The sequence below is a fragment of the Centropristis striata genome, chromosome 2 (genome assembly GCF_030273125.1).
Source record: "Centropristis striata isolate RG_2023a ecotype Rhode Island chromosome 2, C.striata_1.0, whole genome shotgun sequence".
Lineage (NCBI taxonomy): Eukaryota > Metazoa > Chordata > Actinopteri > Perciformes > Serranidae > Centropristis > Centropristis striata.
This window is the reverse complement of record NC_081518.1, coordinates 30,862,435-30,882,653: the sequence shown is the minus strand read 5'-3', so window position 1 is coordinate 30,882,653 and position 20,219 is coordinate 30,862,435. Positions and strand designations below refer to the sequence as shown.

At 39.1% G+C, this 20,219-nt stretch overlaps 1 protein-coding gene across 3 annotated transcripts; it reads left to right on the top strand.

Moving 5' to 3' along the window:
- Window positions 1-1,414: 1,414 nt before the first annotated feature.
- On the top strand, window positions 1,415-19,470 carry nadsyn1 (NAD synthetase 1). 3 transcript variants are annotated; one of them, XM_059323959.1, is made up of 21 exons: window positions 1,415-1,917; window positions 3,148-3,208; window positions 3,408-3,524; window positions 3,827-3,880; window positions 4,029-4,118; window positions 4,949-5,000; window positions 5,095-5,183; window positions 5,282-5,399; window positions 5,812-5,943; window positions 6,659-6,730; window positions 9,284-9,408; window positions 9,561-9,609; window positions 9,734-9,836; window positions 10,375-10,543; window positions 12,074-12,209; window positions 13,183-13,289; window positions 14,125-14,256; window positions 16,084-16,153; window positions 17,250-17,378; window positions 17,890-18,066; window positions 18,264-19,470. In XM_059323959.1, exons 1-21 carry the CDS (start codon window positions 1,833-1,835, stop codon window positions 18,297-18,299), a joined length of 2,103 nt encoding a protein of 700 aa, XP_059179942.1. In that variant the 5' UTR covers window positions 1,415-1,832; the 3' UTR covers window positions 18,300-19,470. The 3 variants fall into 3 exon arrangements, with proteins under 3 accessions (XP_059179942.1, XP_059179950.1, XP_059179949.1); XM_059323966.1 differs by lacking the exons at window positions 1,415-1,917; window positions 3,148-3,208 and having other exon boundaries at window positions 3,419-3,516; XM_059323967.1 differs by lacking the exons at window positions 16,084-16,153; window positions 17,250-17,378; window positions 17,890-18,066; window positions 18,264-19,470 and adding an exon at window positions 15,298-15,897.
- Window positions 19,471-20,219: the final 749 nt, after the last annotated feature.

Genomic DNA, 20,219 nt, shown 5'->3' with positions numbered 1-20,219 from the left:
AAATTTGTCTTCTCCCTCACAATCCTCTGATAAAGCTGTCAGAGTTATAGTTTGGGCGTAGAACGCAAAGATGCACCACCAACACCACCAACAGCCTCATTGGCTCCCATATTAAAAACGCAGGAAGATTACGGAATAAGGGAAATGTAACAGTTTTTTTAGATCGCTCTAACAAAGCTATTTTTTATTTTTCTTAAAAAAAAACAGTGCTACACAAATAAAGTCTGATTGATTGATTGAAGCTCATTGCTATATAATGCATTTTAAAACATGGGACGCTGGTTCCCTTCCCGTCCGCCGCACTCTTGCTGCATGTCGTATTTTGATTTGAAATTTAATTAATTTAATAATTAAGTCAATAAATTACTCTTACAGTTATAGAATCCGTGTAACCAGCGTGATTAAAAATGTATTTAAAAATACGCTTTGATCATTGGTGCGTGTAATGCCGTGTATTACCTTCATCTACTACTAAGTAGTAAGCCTATTTATTATTTATTAAAAATCATAATTAATCTTAATCTTTTTTGCAAGGCTGGTTTTCCGCAAGGGGGGCAATTTTGCGCCCATACAGGTCAACTTACCATCACAATGACTTCTAAACTGTTTCATGAAGTTGAAAATGCTGCATAGTTCTGCTTTGACTCAAGATATTTAAAATAAACACACTGGTTTCTCTTCGTCTTAAGAGAAAAACATTATTCACCTTGCTCCCATAATGCTTAAATTTAAGTGTTATGATTATTGTGTAGGAATTTATTGGTGCTATAAGCAGATTCTAAGTATTTTTTATAATTCATCACATACATGGGCTTCATAGAAAGTTTTACCATTTCAATTTGTTAATCATAATTTGAGGATTATTTTTAACCAGCAGGTCGACTGTAGATGCCACTTAGAAGTGTGTGAGCCAATTGCGGCCTTCGTGACGATATTTTGTGGCCCTCACCTTGATATGAAAGTTTAATGTGAGTTTTATATGAATGGCACTTTACCGTTTTGTGTGTGGAAGGTCCCTTTATTGCGCAAGCTGGAGCTTTGTTTAACTTGTTTCTATGACAACGTTAACAAAAAGAAAGGCAGCTGCTACCGGACCGTTTATTATCTGCCGTGTTCTTGTTACCGGAAGAAGTGAAAATGTTATGTAATGTAATTTTGTGTCTTTTTCTGGTAATTTTGTGTCTTTTTTAAATAATTTTGTGTCTTTCTTTAAAGTAATTGTGTGTCTTTTTTTGGTCATTTTGTGTCTTTTTTGTGATTTTGTGTCTTTTTTTTTAGTAATTTTGTGTCTTTCTTTGGTGATTTTGTGTTTTTTTTTTAAGTAATTTAGTTTTTTTCTGTCGTTTTGTGTCTTTTTTTGTTGTTGTCATTTTGTGTCTTTTTTTTTGTCATTTTGTGTCTTTTTTTGTGATACTGCCTCCGGCGGGCCGCAGGTAATTTGAGTATGAGACCCCTGTCATAAAACAAACATCTTTTGGGTTAGGCACCTAATCACGTTGTAGAAGTTCCCATGCTAACGTCACCTGACTGGCGTAATGTATCCATTATCCTGTGAGGGGCAGTAACGTGCTCAGACAGAAGCATCTTAACTGTCAAACCCGTAACAAGAGAAGAAGAAGAAGAAGAAGAGCGAGTACAGGCGTACTAACTTCTGCAGGTCAGGTCAAGTCCAGTCCACACACGCTGAACTACAGCCGGGTAGATATCTAAAGACAGTAAAGATTATTTACCTATACCTATGCAGGCAGAATATTAACGGTATATCTTTAACATTGTTCGCCTGGTTTGTTCACGCGACGTGCTCACTGTTGTAGCAGCAAATTACCAACAACATGGGAAGGAAAGTGACTCTCGCTACTTGTGCATTAAATCAGTGGGCTCTGGACTTTGGAGGCAACTTGGAGAGAATACTGAAGAGTAAGTAGGACTTACTTAGATACATTACTTACAACTGCTGCTGCAAGAAGTAGGTTTGTGGTTTTATTTTTAATTAAGCATGTGTGCAAAACATTGGCGTAGCCATGGGTGTGCCAGGGTGTGCCGGTGCCACCCACAGAGGCAGCTGGCACACCCAAAAATTGCTGTCAGTTGTCTGTCGTTGCGAAAGATGTTTTTCCCAACATGAACTGTTTACTGAGTATTCTGTTGTCACTGCCTGTCACAACTTGCTCTTGCTATGTGCCTGATAGTCTTCCAGGAGTCTTTTCCAAATCTTTTCAAAGTCTTCTGGTGTATAGGTAGCATTATCGATTTATTTGAGAGCACGTCACAAGTGAATGTTTAGACCTGCTGTGAACTAACTGTTGACTATTACTGAAGAGAATGTGTGGATATGTTGTTGTTGTTGTTGTGTTAATAATGTTGTATTCCAGAGACACATTCTTTTGAATGTTTGTGGCGGTGTAATAAATTTGGCACACCCAGTATTGCTGGTGCACACCCAATGTCTTTTTTCTGGCTACGCCAGTGGTGCAAAACCTACTGCATATACCACACACGCACGCACGCACGCACACACACACACACACACACACACACACACACACACACACACACACACACAAACACTAATACATTATGTCACTTCCGTCACGTTTGTACAAAACTTCATGATAGATGACTGCATTATAAAAAAGTAACTTTGGTCCTGACAAATTAGATTAGATTCAACTTTATTGTCATTGCACATATCACAAGTGCAAAGCAACGAAATGCAGATAGCATCTAACCACAAGTTCTTAAGCATTAATTAAGTGAATCATAGTGCAATATATACAGGAATGAATTAAGTGTGTCAATACACTTTTATTGATCAGCTGAGAAGTGAGAAGGGACTGCAAACCTGTTTTTTTCTCTCTAAAAAGATGAAGTAAGTAAGTAATCACCAGTACCCACAGAGAAATTAAAGTATGGTTTATGGAGTCTGACAAATGCACACACAATTTCCTCATGAACTGATAAGCATTTCAGCCAACAATGTTGCCATGTTGATCTACCCTGAACTCGACCTTTCTACATCAAGATATGTCTGCCTTTGCTGCTTCAATTGTTAACTTTTTCAGCCAGTCTCTGTTTCAATTGCTTGTTATCAGTTTTTGCCAAAATAACAATCACCTGCCTGTTGTCTGTCTTTGTGTTTCTCTTCAGGTATTGAGATTGCTAAAGCTAAGGGAGCCAAATACCGACTAGGCCCAGAGCTGGAGATATGGTATGGAGAGCATTCATTAGGTTTCACATTGTCATGACTGTATATGTTTGTCTGATTGACTGATGATTATCTTGGACCAAACTATGATATTTAGAACTAGTGGACCAACAGCATTATTGAATTTATTATAAGCTACCAGAGTCTGGAGTTTCAGTTTTACTTTACTGACATCTCTTTTCTAATCCATTGTACTTTACAGTGGTTTTGGCTGTGCGGATCACTTCTATGAGTCGGACACGTTGCTTCACAGCTTTCAGGTCCTGAGGAAGCTTCTAGAATCTCCTGTCACCGAGGACATCATCTGTGATGTAGGGATGTGGGTATCACTTTCAAACCATCAGATAACCCCAGCAGTATTCAGGTTTAACAGTCCTGTTGTGTTTTGCAGATGCAGAAATAAATGAACATTTAAATGTTTCATATCAAAGGGCTTTGAATATTGTATAAATCATGAAAGGGAACCATTGCAACTGGGCTCTGCAGAATATTAATCCATTTTATTTTAATTAAACAGTTAAAGCCTTGCTCAGAACATGGGACCCTCTTTACATGTGCAGCCCACATTTTTGATTTTAAACAAATTTGTTAAATTTGAATGTGATATACTGTTCCCCTCAGGCCCATCATGCATCATAATGTGCGCTACAACTGTCGGGTCCTGTTCCTCAACAGGTAAGTCGGCACACAAGTCTCTTCTATTTTTATGCATGCATGTCATTTGACTTGACACACACACACACACACACACACGTGTGTGTGTGTGTGTGTGTGTGTGTGTGTGTTATATGTTCTCACCAAGTATTTGTCCTCCATCCTGTAGAAAGATACTTCTGATTAGACCGAAGATGATGATGGCCAACCAAGGGAACTACAGAGAGATGCGCTGGTTCTCACCTTGGAAAGAGTTAAGGTTGGTCATCACTCAGAAGTCAGAATATTTAGGCCTTTCTGTTGGTTCGTTTTATTCATCTACCACAGAACCAGTTTTGTGTGTCTGTCTGTGGACAGATTTTGTCGCAACCATGCAAGATGCAGACTTGAAACTTTGTAGTTGTTCAAAGAGGGGTATGGTCTGAGCAAGTGGCCCAGAGGTAGAAGTTAGGAAGTAGGGAAAGTTCTACCACAGACATTTCAGACCTATCAATTGGGGAGCGCTGGTCCAACTGGGGACAAAGCCATATTCTCAGTGGGAAATAACTGATATTTGGGTCAGTGGTTAATGTTAAGCCTAGAGTTAGTCTCCAGGTAATTAATGTATGTCTGTCTGTGTATTGTTCCCGTGTGTGTGTGTGTGTGTCACCATGGGAAAATGTGGTGCTGAAAAACCTCAAATAGGTTACAAAGATGCACACAAACCCATGCATGCATGCTGTCAGTCTCCTCAGAGCCAAATCCACTAAGCAGCTCATGTTGATTGGTGAGAAAGTTACCAACATACAAGAGACGTAAATAACAGCAAAACACATACTATATGCCAATACTAACATAGGATAAAGTTAGGCATATTCATGTGTCCCATTGCACCACACAGGCCTTTGTTTGCTAGTTGTCGATATTTGAATAATATTAGCAAATTATTTATTGGACTTAACGTTTCAATAAATTTAACGCTTGATATTTTATTTTGTTAGGGTATCACTTTAGTAGTTTCCCCTGATCGTAATCTTTGGGCTAAACTAAATAAAGCCAAATTAAAGGGATTTAATTTCACTTTTTTTCGTTTTTGCTTGTTTCTTCCAGGCATGTAGAGGAGTATTTCTTGCCCAGAATGATCCAGGAGGTAACGGGGCAGGTAAAAAAAAAAGCCCCCTATCATCTTCTGCTTTTTTCCTGAGACTAGCAAAGGGTAGCTTTATTTTATTCCACTGTTTCTTTGTGTTCGTCAGGATACAGTCCCATTCGGTGACTGTGTGCTGTCCACCAACGACACTTGCATTGGCACTGAGTTATGCCAGGAGCTCTGGAGCCCCAGAAGGTAGAGCAACAGAGGATTGCATTAGGGTTACATGGGTGTTGTAGTTTTCTTAGTACTTAACTCCTGATGATTGAACTGTTTTTATTTATTTTCCCCAGCCCTCATATTTACATGGCTCTGGATGGGGTTGAAATCTTTACAAATTCGTCTGCCAGCCACCACGAGCTCCGCAAAGCTGACCTAAGAGTCAACCTGGTCAAGTCAGCCACCACAAAGGTACGCTTTAAAAGATAGTCCACAGACATTTGTCTATTGACATGAAAACATGGACACTTTGTAATTATGCTTGGTACAAACATATACTGTAGAAGATAAATATGAATCTTTAGTTTAATCTAGTTATTGAAGAAAATGTTTTAATTGGAATTGGTCAGAAAAATGAGCAATTACATATTCCTGAAGTGATTCAGCTCTACCAGCACCTTACAAAGACATTGAATGTAGTTGTTGTTAAAGTTGTCTCCCACGTGTATGGACACTGACAATACACAGCAGGGACCACAGGAGGGCACTGTTGTGCCACAAATGCAGGACACAGTGCCACCATAACATCCTGTGTTCTGCTGTCAGGATGATGTAGCTGGACTAAAATCACTACTGCATTCAGTGTGTCGTTGGTATGTTCCAGTGTGGAGGTATCTACCTGTATGCCAACCAGAGAGGCTGCGACGGAGACCGTGTCTACTATGATGGTTGTGCCATGGTGGCCATCAACGGAGACATCGTGGCTCAGGGAGCACAGTTCTCACTAAATGATGTGGTACGTATGAATGGACAGGAAAACAACCAGACCTGATTAAAAACTTGCCTGCAAATAAGTTTATGCAGCTGAAAATGATAAATGATAGGTGTTAAGCAGTTTTGCCAGAAATATGCTAAGTTATTGCACCAGGAGCTTGACATTATTGTGTTTTGAGGAAAATGATTGTATAAAACTCATAACCACAAAAACAAATGGGTGAAATGTGTAATTTTACACAACAACTTTTGACACACCTACAAATCTAGCCAAATTTTTTTTTCAAAGCAAGCTGATGTAGCTATGATGCGAGAGAAAAATGGCCGTGCATGTATGTTCATCAGAGCCTAAAATGAGAATGATTGGCTGGAAAGAGAGAAGAGACGTGAGAAGAGATGCAGAAACAAAGACATAGGATCTATATTCTGCTAGCCAAGATTCCAAAATTGACATGTGTAATATATAAACAAAAATAGAGGGTTGAGCATTAAATGTATTGTCTTTGTACTGTATTCAATTGATTATAGGTTGCAAAGGGTTTGCAAGTCATTGCATTTTGCTTGTATTACATTTTTCCAAGTTTTTGGCTTCAGGGTTCTTGTAAAGTAAATTCAAACAAGACATCATAGACTTAAATCAAATATGTGTGTGTGTGTGTGTGTGTGTGTGTGTCTGTGTGTGTCTGTGTGTGTGTGTGTGTGTGTGTCTGTGTCTGTGTGTGTGTGTGTGTGTGTAGGAGGTGATTACAGCCACTCTGGACCTTGAGGATGTGCGGAGCTACAGAGGAGAAGTGTGCCAGCCAAACATGGTGAGACAACACCGCCCTCCAATCATTGTGTGAAGTTTCTGAATCATGGCTTGTTTTTATATCCTTTTATCACCTTTTAAAACTCATTAATTAACATGTGAAGAGAAATGCATTACTTTGCTTTTGTATCTGTGAAACTACAGACATTCCCATCAGCCTCAGTAAATGTCTGCATGCCAAACTAAGATAGTGAACATGGCAAACGTTATAGCTGCTATACATTTGCATGTGAACATGCATGAGCATGTCCAGCCCCACAGAGCAGCTTGTGTGGCTGTTGTCTCTTGGCCACTGGTTTAACCTGAAGTTAGCTTTGTTTTATCAGTGAGAGTTTACCCAAATATTGCATTTAGCATAAATATTGTTGCTATACTTAACTATTACTTAGCATATTTAGGTTGCATGCTGATTTAAATTAATATAACAGAATGTATCAAATTCAGAATTATCACATTCTGCTTTATTTAGGTTTTAGACATAGTCCAAACTTTGTAATCGGGGTACACAATTATCTTAAACTGTGGTAGTGTGAACTATGTAGACCGGAGACACATTTTCTAGTCGTGTAAATACAGTAAAAAACAATTACATTTATTGTTTTTACTTTATAAACACCCATGTGAACCTTGGTTATTTCATATGTGAGTTGTAGCTGTGTTTACAGTTTAGTGCAAATACTGTATGTCTTTATTGACCCTAGGTGAAACTAGCAGGCCTGACATTTGTATGTCACATATTACAGCTAATGAGACTGAAACAGAGGTTGCCCTAGGATCATGCTCTGATGATGAGGCCCCTCTCCCTTTCTAGACCTGTGACTTCACTTGACTTAAAACACAAATCTCAAGTCATAATTTCTGCCATGAGAGGTCATGCCTCAGATCATTCTGTGAGTGGAAAGTAGTGTAACCCTAAAATATACAAAATACCTCAACTATTGCAATAGAATGGAGGAAAAATTATTGAAATTTACAACAACAATATAAAAAACAACAATATATGAACATTAATCACAACATGTGCCACTGAGAAATACTCGGTCTAAAGACAATCCACACTTCATATTAAAGCTGCATTAATCAATTAAGTATAATGTGAAAAGGGGACATTCACAGTGACAAACACACAGAGTTATCATCTGAGTTTGCAGCTTCCTTCCTCTGCAGAGCTTTTTAGCATGTTTCAGCTCATTGTTTTAGTTTCTTGGCTCATAACTTACCTGTCGGTTCAGTTTCATTAACCAGTTCACAGCTGCAGGCAGAGCTAAGGAGGAGTGAATATTTACACTGGACTTACACTGATGAGGTGGAGACAGACTTTAAATAAGTCATAATGCTGCTCTGATTCTATAGGCAATTGTGTGCTTATAACTATTAAAACTCATACTAAAATTAGGATATGTTTTTCATCATCTACTTAATGAAAAGAGTGGAGGTAGCTGCCGTTTAAAGTAGATTTTTGAAATTTGACCATTTTATTTTTGGGGGGGCTGGAGGGAAACACATTTGAATATGAGAGAGTTAGGGAGGAGTAAATTGTCAGTTAACGCTAGCACTTGGTTAGCAAGGTGCATCCATTATATATGTTTACTGTGATTTTAATTGTTATACTAATTTCAGCTAGCGAAAAACAGACCTAAAACTAAATGTACTTACCAGACAAAAATAAACAGCCAGCTCCTTAGAATGTCTCCTTAAAATTTTAAGCAACCCATTTGTGACAGGTAACTTTGATGAACTGAAAAGTTCTAAGACAAAAACATTGACAACACTTATGAACAAGTTCACAGTTATTTTAATGTAGGCAGTGTCATTATTACACTTTGCTACAGCTCTATCCTAATTGGCAGGTCACAATGGTAGCGACTTGTTTATTTGACTCTAAACTCGACCACAATTTACAAATTGAACATCATGCTGTATTGATTACTTGACTTAAAACTATTATTTGAGACCATAAAGTCATTAGAAATGTGTTTACTGAGGTAATAAATCAAGTGAGAACTAGGGTAAATTTCTCATACACTTCAATACTGTCTGACTTCTTTTTGAAACCAGATGAGTTGCCCTCTTCTTGCTATTGCAAAGAATGTAAGTTTAAGGCACTTCGACATCGGCTTCACTTTCTTGAGTCAGAGGCTGTGTCCACCTCTTTTATACAGTCTGTGGTCAGTTGTGCTGCCCCCAGGTGGCCAAAAAAAGGAGCTTTGAGCAAAACTTTTACATTAGACATTAAGTCTGAACTATTTTGCTGTCTCACATATTTTCTTTTTGAATATGCAATTATATATTAAATTAATTCACTCTTTACTTTATTGCCTTTAGCTCATGAACAAGTGAATTATGCTGTGTAAACACATTTCTAATGCACCCACATGCATCTTCTGTATTGGACCGACGTCCTAACTCATCATCCTACAGTTTTAAGAGATTTTTGGAGCATAAATCACCTTTCTCAATTTCCCAATCACTGTTTGATGGTTTTGTATGCTACACTTGAGTTTGTGTCACTTTGTCTTTCTATTTCCTCTCAATCTCCTATCCTCTGTCGTAGGAAATTGAACCCAAACCTTGCCACAGGATCAAAGTTAATTTCTCTTTATCCAACGCTGACGATATCTACCTCCCTACCCACCAACCAATAACATGGAACTTTCATACACCAGTGGAAGAGATCAGGTATAAATAAATACTATACATTTTTATTTGATGCAGAAATTAACTTCTTCTTAGCAGACAACCTGTATCATCTCGTGTCATCAGAAAAGGGCCAATTAAAGAAGCCCAGTTCAGTGATCCATTAAACAGCAGCTGTAACTTGTGTTGTTCAGTTTAGGGCCGGCCTGCTGGCTGTGGGACTACCTGAGGAGGAGTGGACAGGTGAGGAGGAACACACACTGAACAAAATGCTGCTTTACTGAATGTAATTGTGCCTGTTTCATTTGGATTATTAAGTTATTAGATTTTCAGTGTGGTCTTTGTGATGGTTTTATTTGTGTCCCAGGCTGGTTTTCTGTTGCCCCTGAGTGGAGGTGTCGACAGCTCCTCCACCGCCTGTCTCGTCCACTCAATGTGTGTGCTGCTGTGCCAGGCTGTAGAGGAGGGCAGTGAGTATGCTTCAATTATAATTTATTGTAAACACACAAGGTATCTCAATGTGCTTATTGACACATGTATTTTGTCAAGATAAGGCTAGTAATATTCTATTGTCCATCGTCATCAACATATCTCATGTTCAGGCCCAAACCATCAATGAACGTAATTACTAAGAGGTATAATTTGTCTATCAAGGCCTGATATATCTACTTCCTCTGTGCCATACAGCTCCACTGTTGTCCAAAAGCTCAATCACCCAAAGTCGTCATTACCATGAACACACACTCACACTGAATTTTAATTTGACTTAGTCCCACAAAGGCTGTCCTGCTGCCCCAAATACTCATTACAGCACAAACTATAGATCAATCCGCTGCTGAAAATAGTCCAACTTCCTTTCCAGCCTTTAATGTTGTTTACATGCCATGTGTGCTACCCTCCTCAATTTTCCGCCTTTCCTTTCTCTCTTCACAAAAACAAAACAGAAGTTCCAAAAAGTCGTCTCATGTTTCCCCTCCTCTCTCTTCTTTCTCTCTCTCCACCTATCAGACAGCCAGGTGCTTGAGGATGTCCGCAGAGTGGTAGGGGATGACTCCTACCGTCCTCAGCACCCAAGGGAGCTGTGTGGTCGCATCTTAACCACTTGCTACATGGCCAGCGAAAACTCCTCAGAGGACACATGCAGAAGGGCCAAAGACCTGGCCGATCAGATCGGCAGGTAGGCGGGATTTAATCTGAAAGGCTTTCGTTAAAAGAGATTATACAGTGCTACGTGCTGTATATAATATACAAAGATATTAGGGATGGAACGGTTTATGAAAGCAGTCCGAATTGTTCGGTTCGACTGTCTCGGTTCAATTTGCATGTGTTGTGTTCGGTTCATACGCTGCTCCTTTTTCTTATAGGCGAAGCGTGTACACTCCATAGCAAAAGATGGCAGTACTGTGAAGCCTGAAGCCAACCACCAGTAGTAAACAACAAGAAGAAGCGAAGCATTGTAGCCGGGTGTAGCAGATAGAAATAGAGTATTGGGTCCATTGTTGTGGGGAATTGTGTGGGTATGGCGAGTGGGAAAGAGCCAGAGTTAGAAGATGCGCCAGCAGCACTTTCTAGGTCTGCTGCATGGGACCACTTTGCATTTAGAGTGACCTACGATGACGGCGGTAAGAAAGCTGTTGACAAAAGTCCAACACTGTGCAAGCATTGTGCAACACGTGTTGTTTACGCTAACGGCAACACTACCAACATGTCAGCTCACCTGCGGAGACATCATCCCAGTGAGACAACTGGCAGCGCAGGGGGGAGACGGAGAGAGTCGACAGGAAAACTCACCGCAGCTTTTAAACAGCCTAACGGTGACGAGTCAGACAGGGCAAAATGCATAAATAAAGGAGTGGGATATTTCACAGCCAAAGATATGCAGCCTTATTCTGTAGTGGAGGGTGCAGGATTCCGTTCTATGATTAAAGCACTGGAGCCACCATATAAAATCCCCTCCCGCAAACACTTCAGCAACACAGTGATTACAGCACTTTATGAAAAGACCTGACAAGGAATTGTTGTAGAGTTATCTGACACAGCCTTTGTGACGCTAACTAGTGCAGGGCTGCCCATTACATTACCTCAAAATGTGAGATGAAAAGCTCCGTTTTACAGACGCGCCCCCTTTATGAGAGCCATACTATCAGGCATCTCTCTGAAGCACGGACAGAAGCAGTGACAGAATGGAAGGTTGCAGAGGGGCAGCAGCACAATCCCTGTTACTACAGACAATGGAAAAAATATGGTTAATGCAATGTATCAAATGTCAGACTGCTTGATTCTTTCAGTTTTAACCTCTCTATACAAGACATAATTGATTTTACAATCAACGTATACCGAACCGAAAACCGTGAACCAAACCGTGGATTTTGTGAACCGTTCCACCCCTAAAAGATATGTAATAGTATTGTACAGTAGGATAGAGTACATATAATGGCTCTGTAGTTCTGTAATAAAGTAATAATGAATATAGGCCATTATATATCTTTTCTGCATCATTATTTATTTTAAACCTAGGAAAATAGGTTTTACAGAGCTAACTTAGTTGGGACTAAAAATATGAAACCAGTACAAAATCTGTTTGCCTTGAACATGAACATGATAAACATGTCAGTATATATTATTTTTTTTATAGAGTTATGGCTCTTTGAGTTGCTTTGTAATAAAAAATGTTTTCATCCTTTGTCATGTCTCTCTTGGTTTGCAGCACACACATGAATATTAACATTGATATGGCAGTGAAAGGCATTCTGGGTATCTTCTCAGTGGTTACTGGAAGGTTGCCTCAGTTTCGCACAAATGGAGGAAGCCACAGAGAAAACCTCGCTCTGCAGAATGTACAGGTTAGACATTCGGTTTCTCGGTTTGTGTCATCATAACGGTTTTGCCACTCCTTTCTTTGTCTGTTTGACTCACTTGACCACTTTTTACTTTGTGTTCATCCTCAACAAATTTTTTTCTTTTTTTTTATTGAACTTTGTCATGCTAATATATAACATAGTGAGAGAGTAAATTTAGAAGAAACATTATTTGTTCAGATTGAGCCATAGGGCTACTTTATGACATCTTAACCAGTTAACAGAAAGTGGGGCCAAAATTAATTCTATTCATTACCTCATAAAGATAAGGCCATTCTAAGCAGTCAAAAGCTTTCTCCACGTCTAGAGACACAGCTATTGTTGGGGAATTATCTGTTTCAGAGGCATGTATGATGTTAAAAATGAATTAAATCTGGGATGTGTTTTCCTAATCGTAACAAGAGTATTTTAGAGAATGTTTTATAATCTGTAGATAAAAGTGAGATCAGGTCCTTCCCTGGTTTAGGCAGAACTGTTATTAGTGCCAGTTCTAGAGATTCTGGCAGTTTTCCAATTTCAATAGCATGATTATTAACAATAAAGGGTTAAGCAGTTTGAGCTGAAAAAAAAATTCAGCAGGAAAACCATCCAGGCAGGGGGATTTACCTGACTTGATTTTGGAAATGGCTTCTGATATTTATTTTTCTGTAAGGGCCCCTCCAGGCTCTCCCTTGCTCCCTAATTAAGCTCTCAAAGTCGTATTTATCTAAAAATAATTTTGTTTTTTCAGGAAAGTTACCTTGGGTTGTATAGAGTACTTCATAAAATTGCTTGAAGACACTGTTCATTTCTTTTGGGTTAGTTATTGTATTGGGGCCTGATTTCAAGATATGTATTTCTCTTTGGGCTTCTTCTCTACGAATTTGCCTGGCAACAAGTTTGCCAGCTCAACATATTCTGACAGTTTAACCACAGTCTCTTCACTTTGAATACTGTGCGTGTGTGTTGGTGTTCCCAGGCTCGAGTCAGGATGGTCCTGGCCTACCTGTTTGCCCAGCTGAGTCTGTGGGCCCGGGGGAAGCCAGGTGGACTGCTGGTGCTGGGCTCAGCCAACGTAGATGAGAGGTATTACTCGAGTTTTTACCTGACCACAGACATCATTATTTTTGGCTATATAATGTACATCTTGAAAATCAAATATTGCATGTTTTTCTCCATAATTAAAAACCAAAAAGAGGGATAGGTTGAGGCTTTTGTAAATTAAACTCAGTTGCAAATACAATTGCAGTTGTTTCATAGGGATAATAGATAAAAGATATATCATTTATTATCTATTTTCTATTTATTTATTATATTACTAATAGGTAATTTAGTGGCACAGCCTCCATGAGATGGGCAGATGCTATTTTGGGCTGTCAGAGATGAAAAGTTGTGAAATATCTTTGGTCAGAAATCCAGAAAGACTCTAAGGTGACCAGCGGGCAACCAGCCAAGTGATATGATTCACTAGACATTCATCGCGTTCCATTGAACGTGTTCCAACGTGTTCCATTCAAGTGTTCCATTGAGGCTTGCTCAGTATCTGTTGTACCTTCTCTTGTACACATACTGTATCTTATTAAACAGAAAAATACAACCAAACGTGTTGTTAATCCATCTGGGGCACATTTCATTCAAATTGACAGAAACAAAATAAAACTTCAAAAAGCCCTCTTACTTCATCTTACCACTGTTTCAACAACCGTCAACTCCAGTTTGGTTGAATTACATGTGTGATGTAAACAAATGCTGCTGCTGTCTCTCTGCTGTGGCCCGACTTCTGCTGAAACAGCGCTGTAGCTTTATTAAACATTGTTAGTGTAGCTAAGGCAGTGCAGCTACTGAAAGATAAATATTGTGTTCTTTAAGGAGAATAAGTACAACCTAACCTTTCGCCCATTTAACTACTCTTCTTGCTCAGTCTGACAGGGTATTTCACAAAATATGACTGCTCCAGTGCTGACATCAACCCAATAGGAGGCATCAGTAAGATGGACCTGAAGAGCTTCCTGCTTTACTGTGTCGAGCAGTTCCAGCTCACCTCTCTGAGAGGGTAAGGTCAGCTGACAGAGACAAAACTGCTGGGTAATGTTTAAGATTAAGATTGTTTTTTTTGCACACACACACTGAAACAGTGAGCATTGAATTTGTCCTCTGCATGTGACCCATCCTGTACACACCAGTGAACACACCAGGCTAGGAGCAGTTCCAGTATTTTACCCTATTTACTAAACACAAAACCTTCACAAGTAGAAGTAGAAGTAAAAGTAGAACCAGGTTTTATTGAAAATATGTGAAAAATACCAACACCGCCAGCATTAGCAGCTTTCATGGTCTTTGCAATGATTCAATTTGTTTCAGTATATTTTTATCAAATAATTGACCCATTTGATGCATCATTTTTCATTTTTAAATATATCTTTGCATGTTTACATTTAATCTGTGTATCTTCCGTTCAATCCATATCCATTTGGAAATCAAAATACGGATAACGAGAAGTTACCTGTTTTCTCAATAATCAACCTTTCATTTATATTGTACATTATACAAATGTCCCACTTTTATCTTTTTTTAAACACAATGTATGACCAGGATATCAAGTATTAGAATAAGGGCCCGAATGTTGATTTTGAAAATTTACATTTTGCAATTAAGTGGTCATGTGGTCAGGATTCTATGACCCAGAGGTCTGTGACCTCTTTCATTAGGTCCATGCAGTTCCATGCAACACGCAGCAGCACAGGCACCACAGGCAGGCTTTGGTAAACTTAAGGTTGGAGGATATGTCCATAGACAAATTATGCCATATATTACTGCAGTCAAGCTATGCGATGCACCTATTTATTAGACATTACGGTACCAGCGTGTTAGAACGGCCTTCTAAATAAAAGCAGTATTCCGGTTTAATTGTATTTTCAAATTTGCAAATTTCAAATTGCAATTAAAAGAAAATCAGAGACTTATTCCACTTCAGTTGGACAGTAGTCCCCCTCAGAGTGTCCCTCACTTAATTTCAGTACGTTTTAATGTATCATTTTAAAATTAAAGCCTTTTGAAAACTTGCATAATAGACAAACTTTTTTTCTAATTTCAGATTGCAACTAAAAGAAAACGTGCATAATCAGAGACTCATTCTACTTCAGGTAGACAGTGGACATCCTCAGGATGTCCCTTAGCTGACTGCAAGACATTCTAATGTATTATCTCAAAATAAACGATCAAGTGATGCCATAGCCGACCCTATGTGCCATGGCTGTCAATAAATCTCTACGTTTTTGCCGCATCCATTCCTTCCGGAGCACGGCTGAGGTGAGATGTGACAAAATGCCTATTTTTGTCATTTTCTGTTCATCTCATTTCCCATCTTCTTATGTTTAGGGAGACATGGAAAATAAAAAGGGAAATGACGATCAATTCTTATTTTACAGGCATATTTTGAATAAAACAATGTTTTTTTACTTGAAACAAAATAAAATAAAAAATACAACATGAAATCAAACTTGATTTTTCGTTTTTCGTGTTTTGATTTCCAAACGGATATGGATTGAACGGAAGATACACGGATTATACAGTACTGTGCAAAAGCCTAAGCAGGTGTGTGAAAAATGCCTTGAAGAATTGATGCTGGTTTGAAGGCAAAGGGTGGTCACACCAAATATTGATTTGATTTAGATTTTTATTCTGTTCACTCACTTTTCATTCTGTTAATTGAAAAAAAATAAATGACTAACATTTCTATTTTTGAAAGCATTCTTATTTTTCAGCATTTTTCACAGCTGCCTAAAACTTTTTTATAGCACTGTGCTATACTACACTGTGTTATACTACAAACTACAAAGCAAATACAAAGCATCTTGTGTGGTTTTGGTTTCCTCTGCAGCATCCTGGCTGCTCCGCCCACAGCTGAACTGGAGCCGCTGACAGACGGACAGGTGTCGCAAACTGATGAGGTAAGAAATGGAAATATATCTTCAGACCTTCAAACAGCATTTCAGTGAGAATACTGTTTCAACTCCAACAGTGACACTTCCCACTGGTGGGTTTGAAAGGCCTCTTTTTTGTGAGAAGATACCTGAGGTCCTGTAGAATGTATCTGAAGTGGAATTAGTGATTGGAAACAGTTTTATTTTAATCAACCTTTAATATAATGTTATAGTTTACAGTGTACAGTCTGTATCCAAAGACGTTTTATGAAAAAAAATCCACAGTGAACAGTTCTGCTAATATCATGCAGTTAATCTTGGTCTTATTAACCATATTTATCTATTATTTGGGCCTGGTTGTGTAACACTTTATTCTGAAACCTGAAAACGGCACGTCGACACAACAAATATATTTTCGTCGCAACACAATTTGATTATTTCACTTGGTGTGTTCATGTAAAGTTAATACTTCATCTCCTCTCTGCAGGTAACAGTTTTATACTGCAGAGTGAGAAAGAATGACAGTAAAGTGTTTATCCTTCATGTCAGCTCGCTCTGAGAAATTTCAATGAATTTACCATAAATATCACAATACAGGCGCACTACACATAGGGTCCACCTACCCTTTCCATTGTGATGAATTGCTGGTGTGTTGTCTGAATTGCTGGTGTGGTTTGCACTTCAACTTCAAAATGTTTTTATTTTTTAATATTCTATGGCATTATACATTAATTATACTGCAAAAAAAAATGGGACAGCATTGGTTGAGTTCTTCTTACTTTTAGCCATAACTGTGCTGTTGATATAGATGTGCAGGACTCCTCACCTGGATGTTTAGCAAATATTTAATTGTTATAATTAATATTAGTATAAGTATTGTTCGTATTGTTAACCAGTAATATTTTTACACATACAGAATTCAGGTGGTTCTGGCTGCCTTTATGCTTTCACAAGAAGAAGGTTACAGGTGTTCCAACCATAGTAACCTAGGTTACAACTTAAAGATGAATTAACAGGGTTCCTTTTGGTTTGTTTTAAGTGTTCAGCCCAATAAATAGCACTCTATTTCACTTCCTCCCCCTGTTTCCATCTTTCTCTAACCACCTCACACCTCCCTCCTCAGGCAGACATGGGGATGACTTATTCTGAGTTATCTGTGATTGGAAAACTGAGGAAGATCTCAAAGTGCGGCCCCTTCAGTATGTTCTGTAAACTGATTCACATGTGGAAGGATGCACTCTCACCCACTGAGGTCAGTTAACATTTTTTTTTCAGTGTAATCCTGGAGACTGTAATAATAAAATTCCTTGCTGTAGCTTTATAACAATCTTTTTTCGACAATGGCTGCATCTGGGATAAATTCTGTTGATACTGACTAACATGTCTTTGCTATATGGTAAAATAAACTAAGCTCAACTGAAGTCATGTATGTGAAGTGTGAAATGATTTGTCATGTGTCATGTCAATGTTTAATATCAGGCTGATAACTCCAACTCCAAAATTATATAAAATTGATAATTAACTCCAAATTATACACTTGATAGCTCTGAAATTTAGCTGCCTGAGCTAACATAATGTTTCACAGAGTGACAGGATGAGCTGCTTAAGCTCCAGATGATGTCAGAGCCTTCAAGGGAGGGGCAACTTGAAACATTGAATATGTCTTTTTGAAGACTGATAAAAATATTGTGCATATTGAAGTTGTTAAATAACTGAAAATAACTTTAAGACCTTATTGAATCTGAATCGCTGTCTTTCTTCAGGTGGCCCAGAAAGTGAAGCACTTCTTCCGTATGTACTCAGTCAACCGCCACAAGATGACCACAGTGACGCCGTCCTACCACGCTGAGAGCTACAGCCCTGATGACAACCGATTTGACCTCCGACCTTTCCTCTATAACACGCGCTGGACCTGGCAGTTCAGGTGCATCGACAACCAGGTAAAAACAAAGCAGTCACTTCACTTTTAGTCAATTCATGTTAGAAATAAACAGAGTAAAGAAAAGAACAATAATGTAGACATACAGGAAGGAACTTTGAATTGTGAAAATGATTCATCCAGATAGTCCAAAGTATTTTTTAAGCTGAGTAAACATCTTTATAAAGTTAATTCCATGTTTCTTTTCGTTTCCCATAGGTGTCCCAGGTGGCAGCAAACACCCCAAAGCAATAAGGAACTCAGGTCTTCAATGTCCACTGAAAACCATCATAACTGTGACAGATGTAAAATACGCGGTTGCCCATGACGTTGGAATAATCCATCCATCCATCCATCCATTCCATCCATTTTCCTCCGCTTATCTGGGGCCGGGTCGTGGGGGCAGCAGGCTAAGCAGGGCATTCCAGACGTCCCTCTCCCTAGCTACAACGTCCAGCTCCTCCTGGGGGACCCCGAGGCGTTCCCAGGCCAGGCCAGAGATATAATCCCTCCATTGTGTTCTGGGTCTTCCCAGGGGCCTCCTACCAGTTGGACGTGCCCAGAACACCTCTAACGGGAGGCGCCCAGGAGGTTCCTTACCAGATGCCCAAACTACCTCAGCTGACTCCTTTCAACGCGAAGGAGCAGCGGCTCTACTCCGAGCTCCCTCCGGATGTCTGAGCTCCTCACCCTATCTTTAGGGCTGAGCCCAGCCACCCTACGGAGGAAGCTCATTTTGGCTGCTTGTATCCGCGATCTCGTTCTTTCGGTCACTATCCAAAGCTCGTGGCCACAGGTGAGGGTTGGAACATAGATGGACTGGCATCACTGCTGACGCCGCACCAAACCGCCTGTCCATCTCACACTCCGTTCTACCCTCACTCGTGAACAAGACCCCGAGATACTTGAACTCCTTCGCATGAGGCTGCACCTCTCTCCCCACCCAGAGGGGACAGTCCACTGTTTTCCGGCAGACAACCATGGCCTCAGACTTGGATCAGACACAATCCTCTGTTAATTGTGGTTTCATTTCCAATGTGATATGATGATTGAATAATAGAGTTTTGAGAAGATGTACACTTTATCTGTCAAGAATAAATCACATTGCCACAGTCAGTTCATGGAAAGAGGTAAAAAAATATATTTTATTCCAACTTTATGGGTGACCGTGTAGTATTTAGTGACTTTGTGCTTTGAGTAATGCCAAATACTTTGTACTGTTTTTGTAAACAGAGGGCCAATCAGGGGAGACAGTCGTGTGTGGGACTATAAGGAACCTTTGTTCTACCTCAGTCATTGTCACAATTGTGGCAAACTTTGCTAAGAATCATGGGATCATCTGAAGTCTTGTCTAATGTGGAATTCAGTATTGCAGTCAGTTGTGGCAAAAAAAAAATGCAACATATTAAATCATCAAAGTTAAGAACCAGTGGCTCCTCCATTTCTTTGAACTTTGCAGGTGATCAGCACTTACTGCAATAAATATTACTCATTATAACTCATTTTGGAAGCCTCGTGTCAATATTGTGTATATGACTCAAGCAGGTGCAGGGGTTCCAGAGTTGATTTCTGATTGATCCAGTATGCGATTCATTTGTGAATATATCAAAATGTCATATGGCACTAAAACCAACAACTTCAAGAAAAAGCTTTTTTTCATATTGTGTATTAAAAGGCCACCATATAAAGTGTGTGCATACTTGCTTTTTAAAACTAGCTTGTTAAATTAGTTTCTCTTCAATTGCAACTGAAGCGTTTTAGATCTATTTGCCTTTGAGGAAGACCTCTATAAAATACAATCATGAATTTGCTTAATAATCACTTTTGTCATTAATAGAATCACAGAATTTTACTCAAAATTAATATTGCACATAAACCTGAATGAAGATTAAAGAATTCTTTATTGTCATACCAACAACACATGCATGCACATGATGAGGCACAAAATTAAGTACTGAGGCCCGGTCAAGCCAAACATACAAAGTAAAAAAAACACAATACAATACAACACGGTGAAATATAAAATCTAGTTTAAGAGAAGTGTGCGATATTTACAAGTATCTATATAACAAGCAGTACTGAACGTGCCTCGCAGTACACGCGTGTCGGGCATGCTGCCGTGGGGTGTGTGCGTTACAGGGGCCAGTCTATACCACCCCTATGAATTTCATTGCC

Coding starts and splice junctions, on each gene's coding strand:
- nadsyn1 (XM_059323959.1), top strand. CDS start 1,833: ATGGGAAGGAAAGTGACTCTCGCTACTTGTGCATTAAATCAGTGGGCT. Junction 5,944..6,658: donor AGTTCTCACTAAATGATGTG/GTACGTATGAAT, acceptor GTGTGTGTGTAG/GAGGTGATTACAGCCACTCT. Junction 9,837..10,374: donor CCAGGCTGTAGAGGAGGGCA/GTGAGTATGCTT, acceptor TCCACCTATCAG/ACAGCCAGGTGCTTGAGGAT.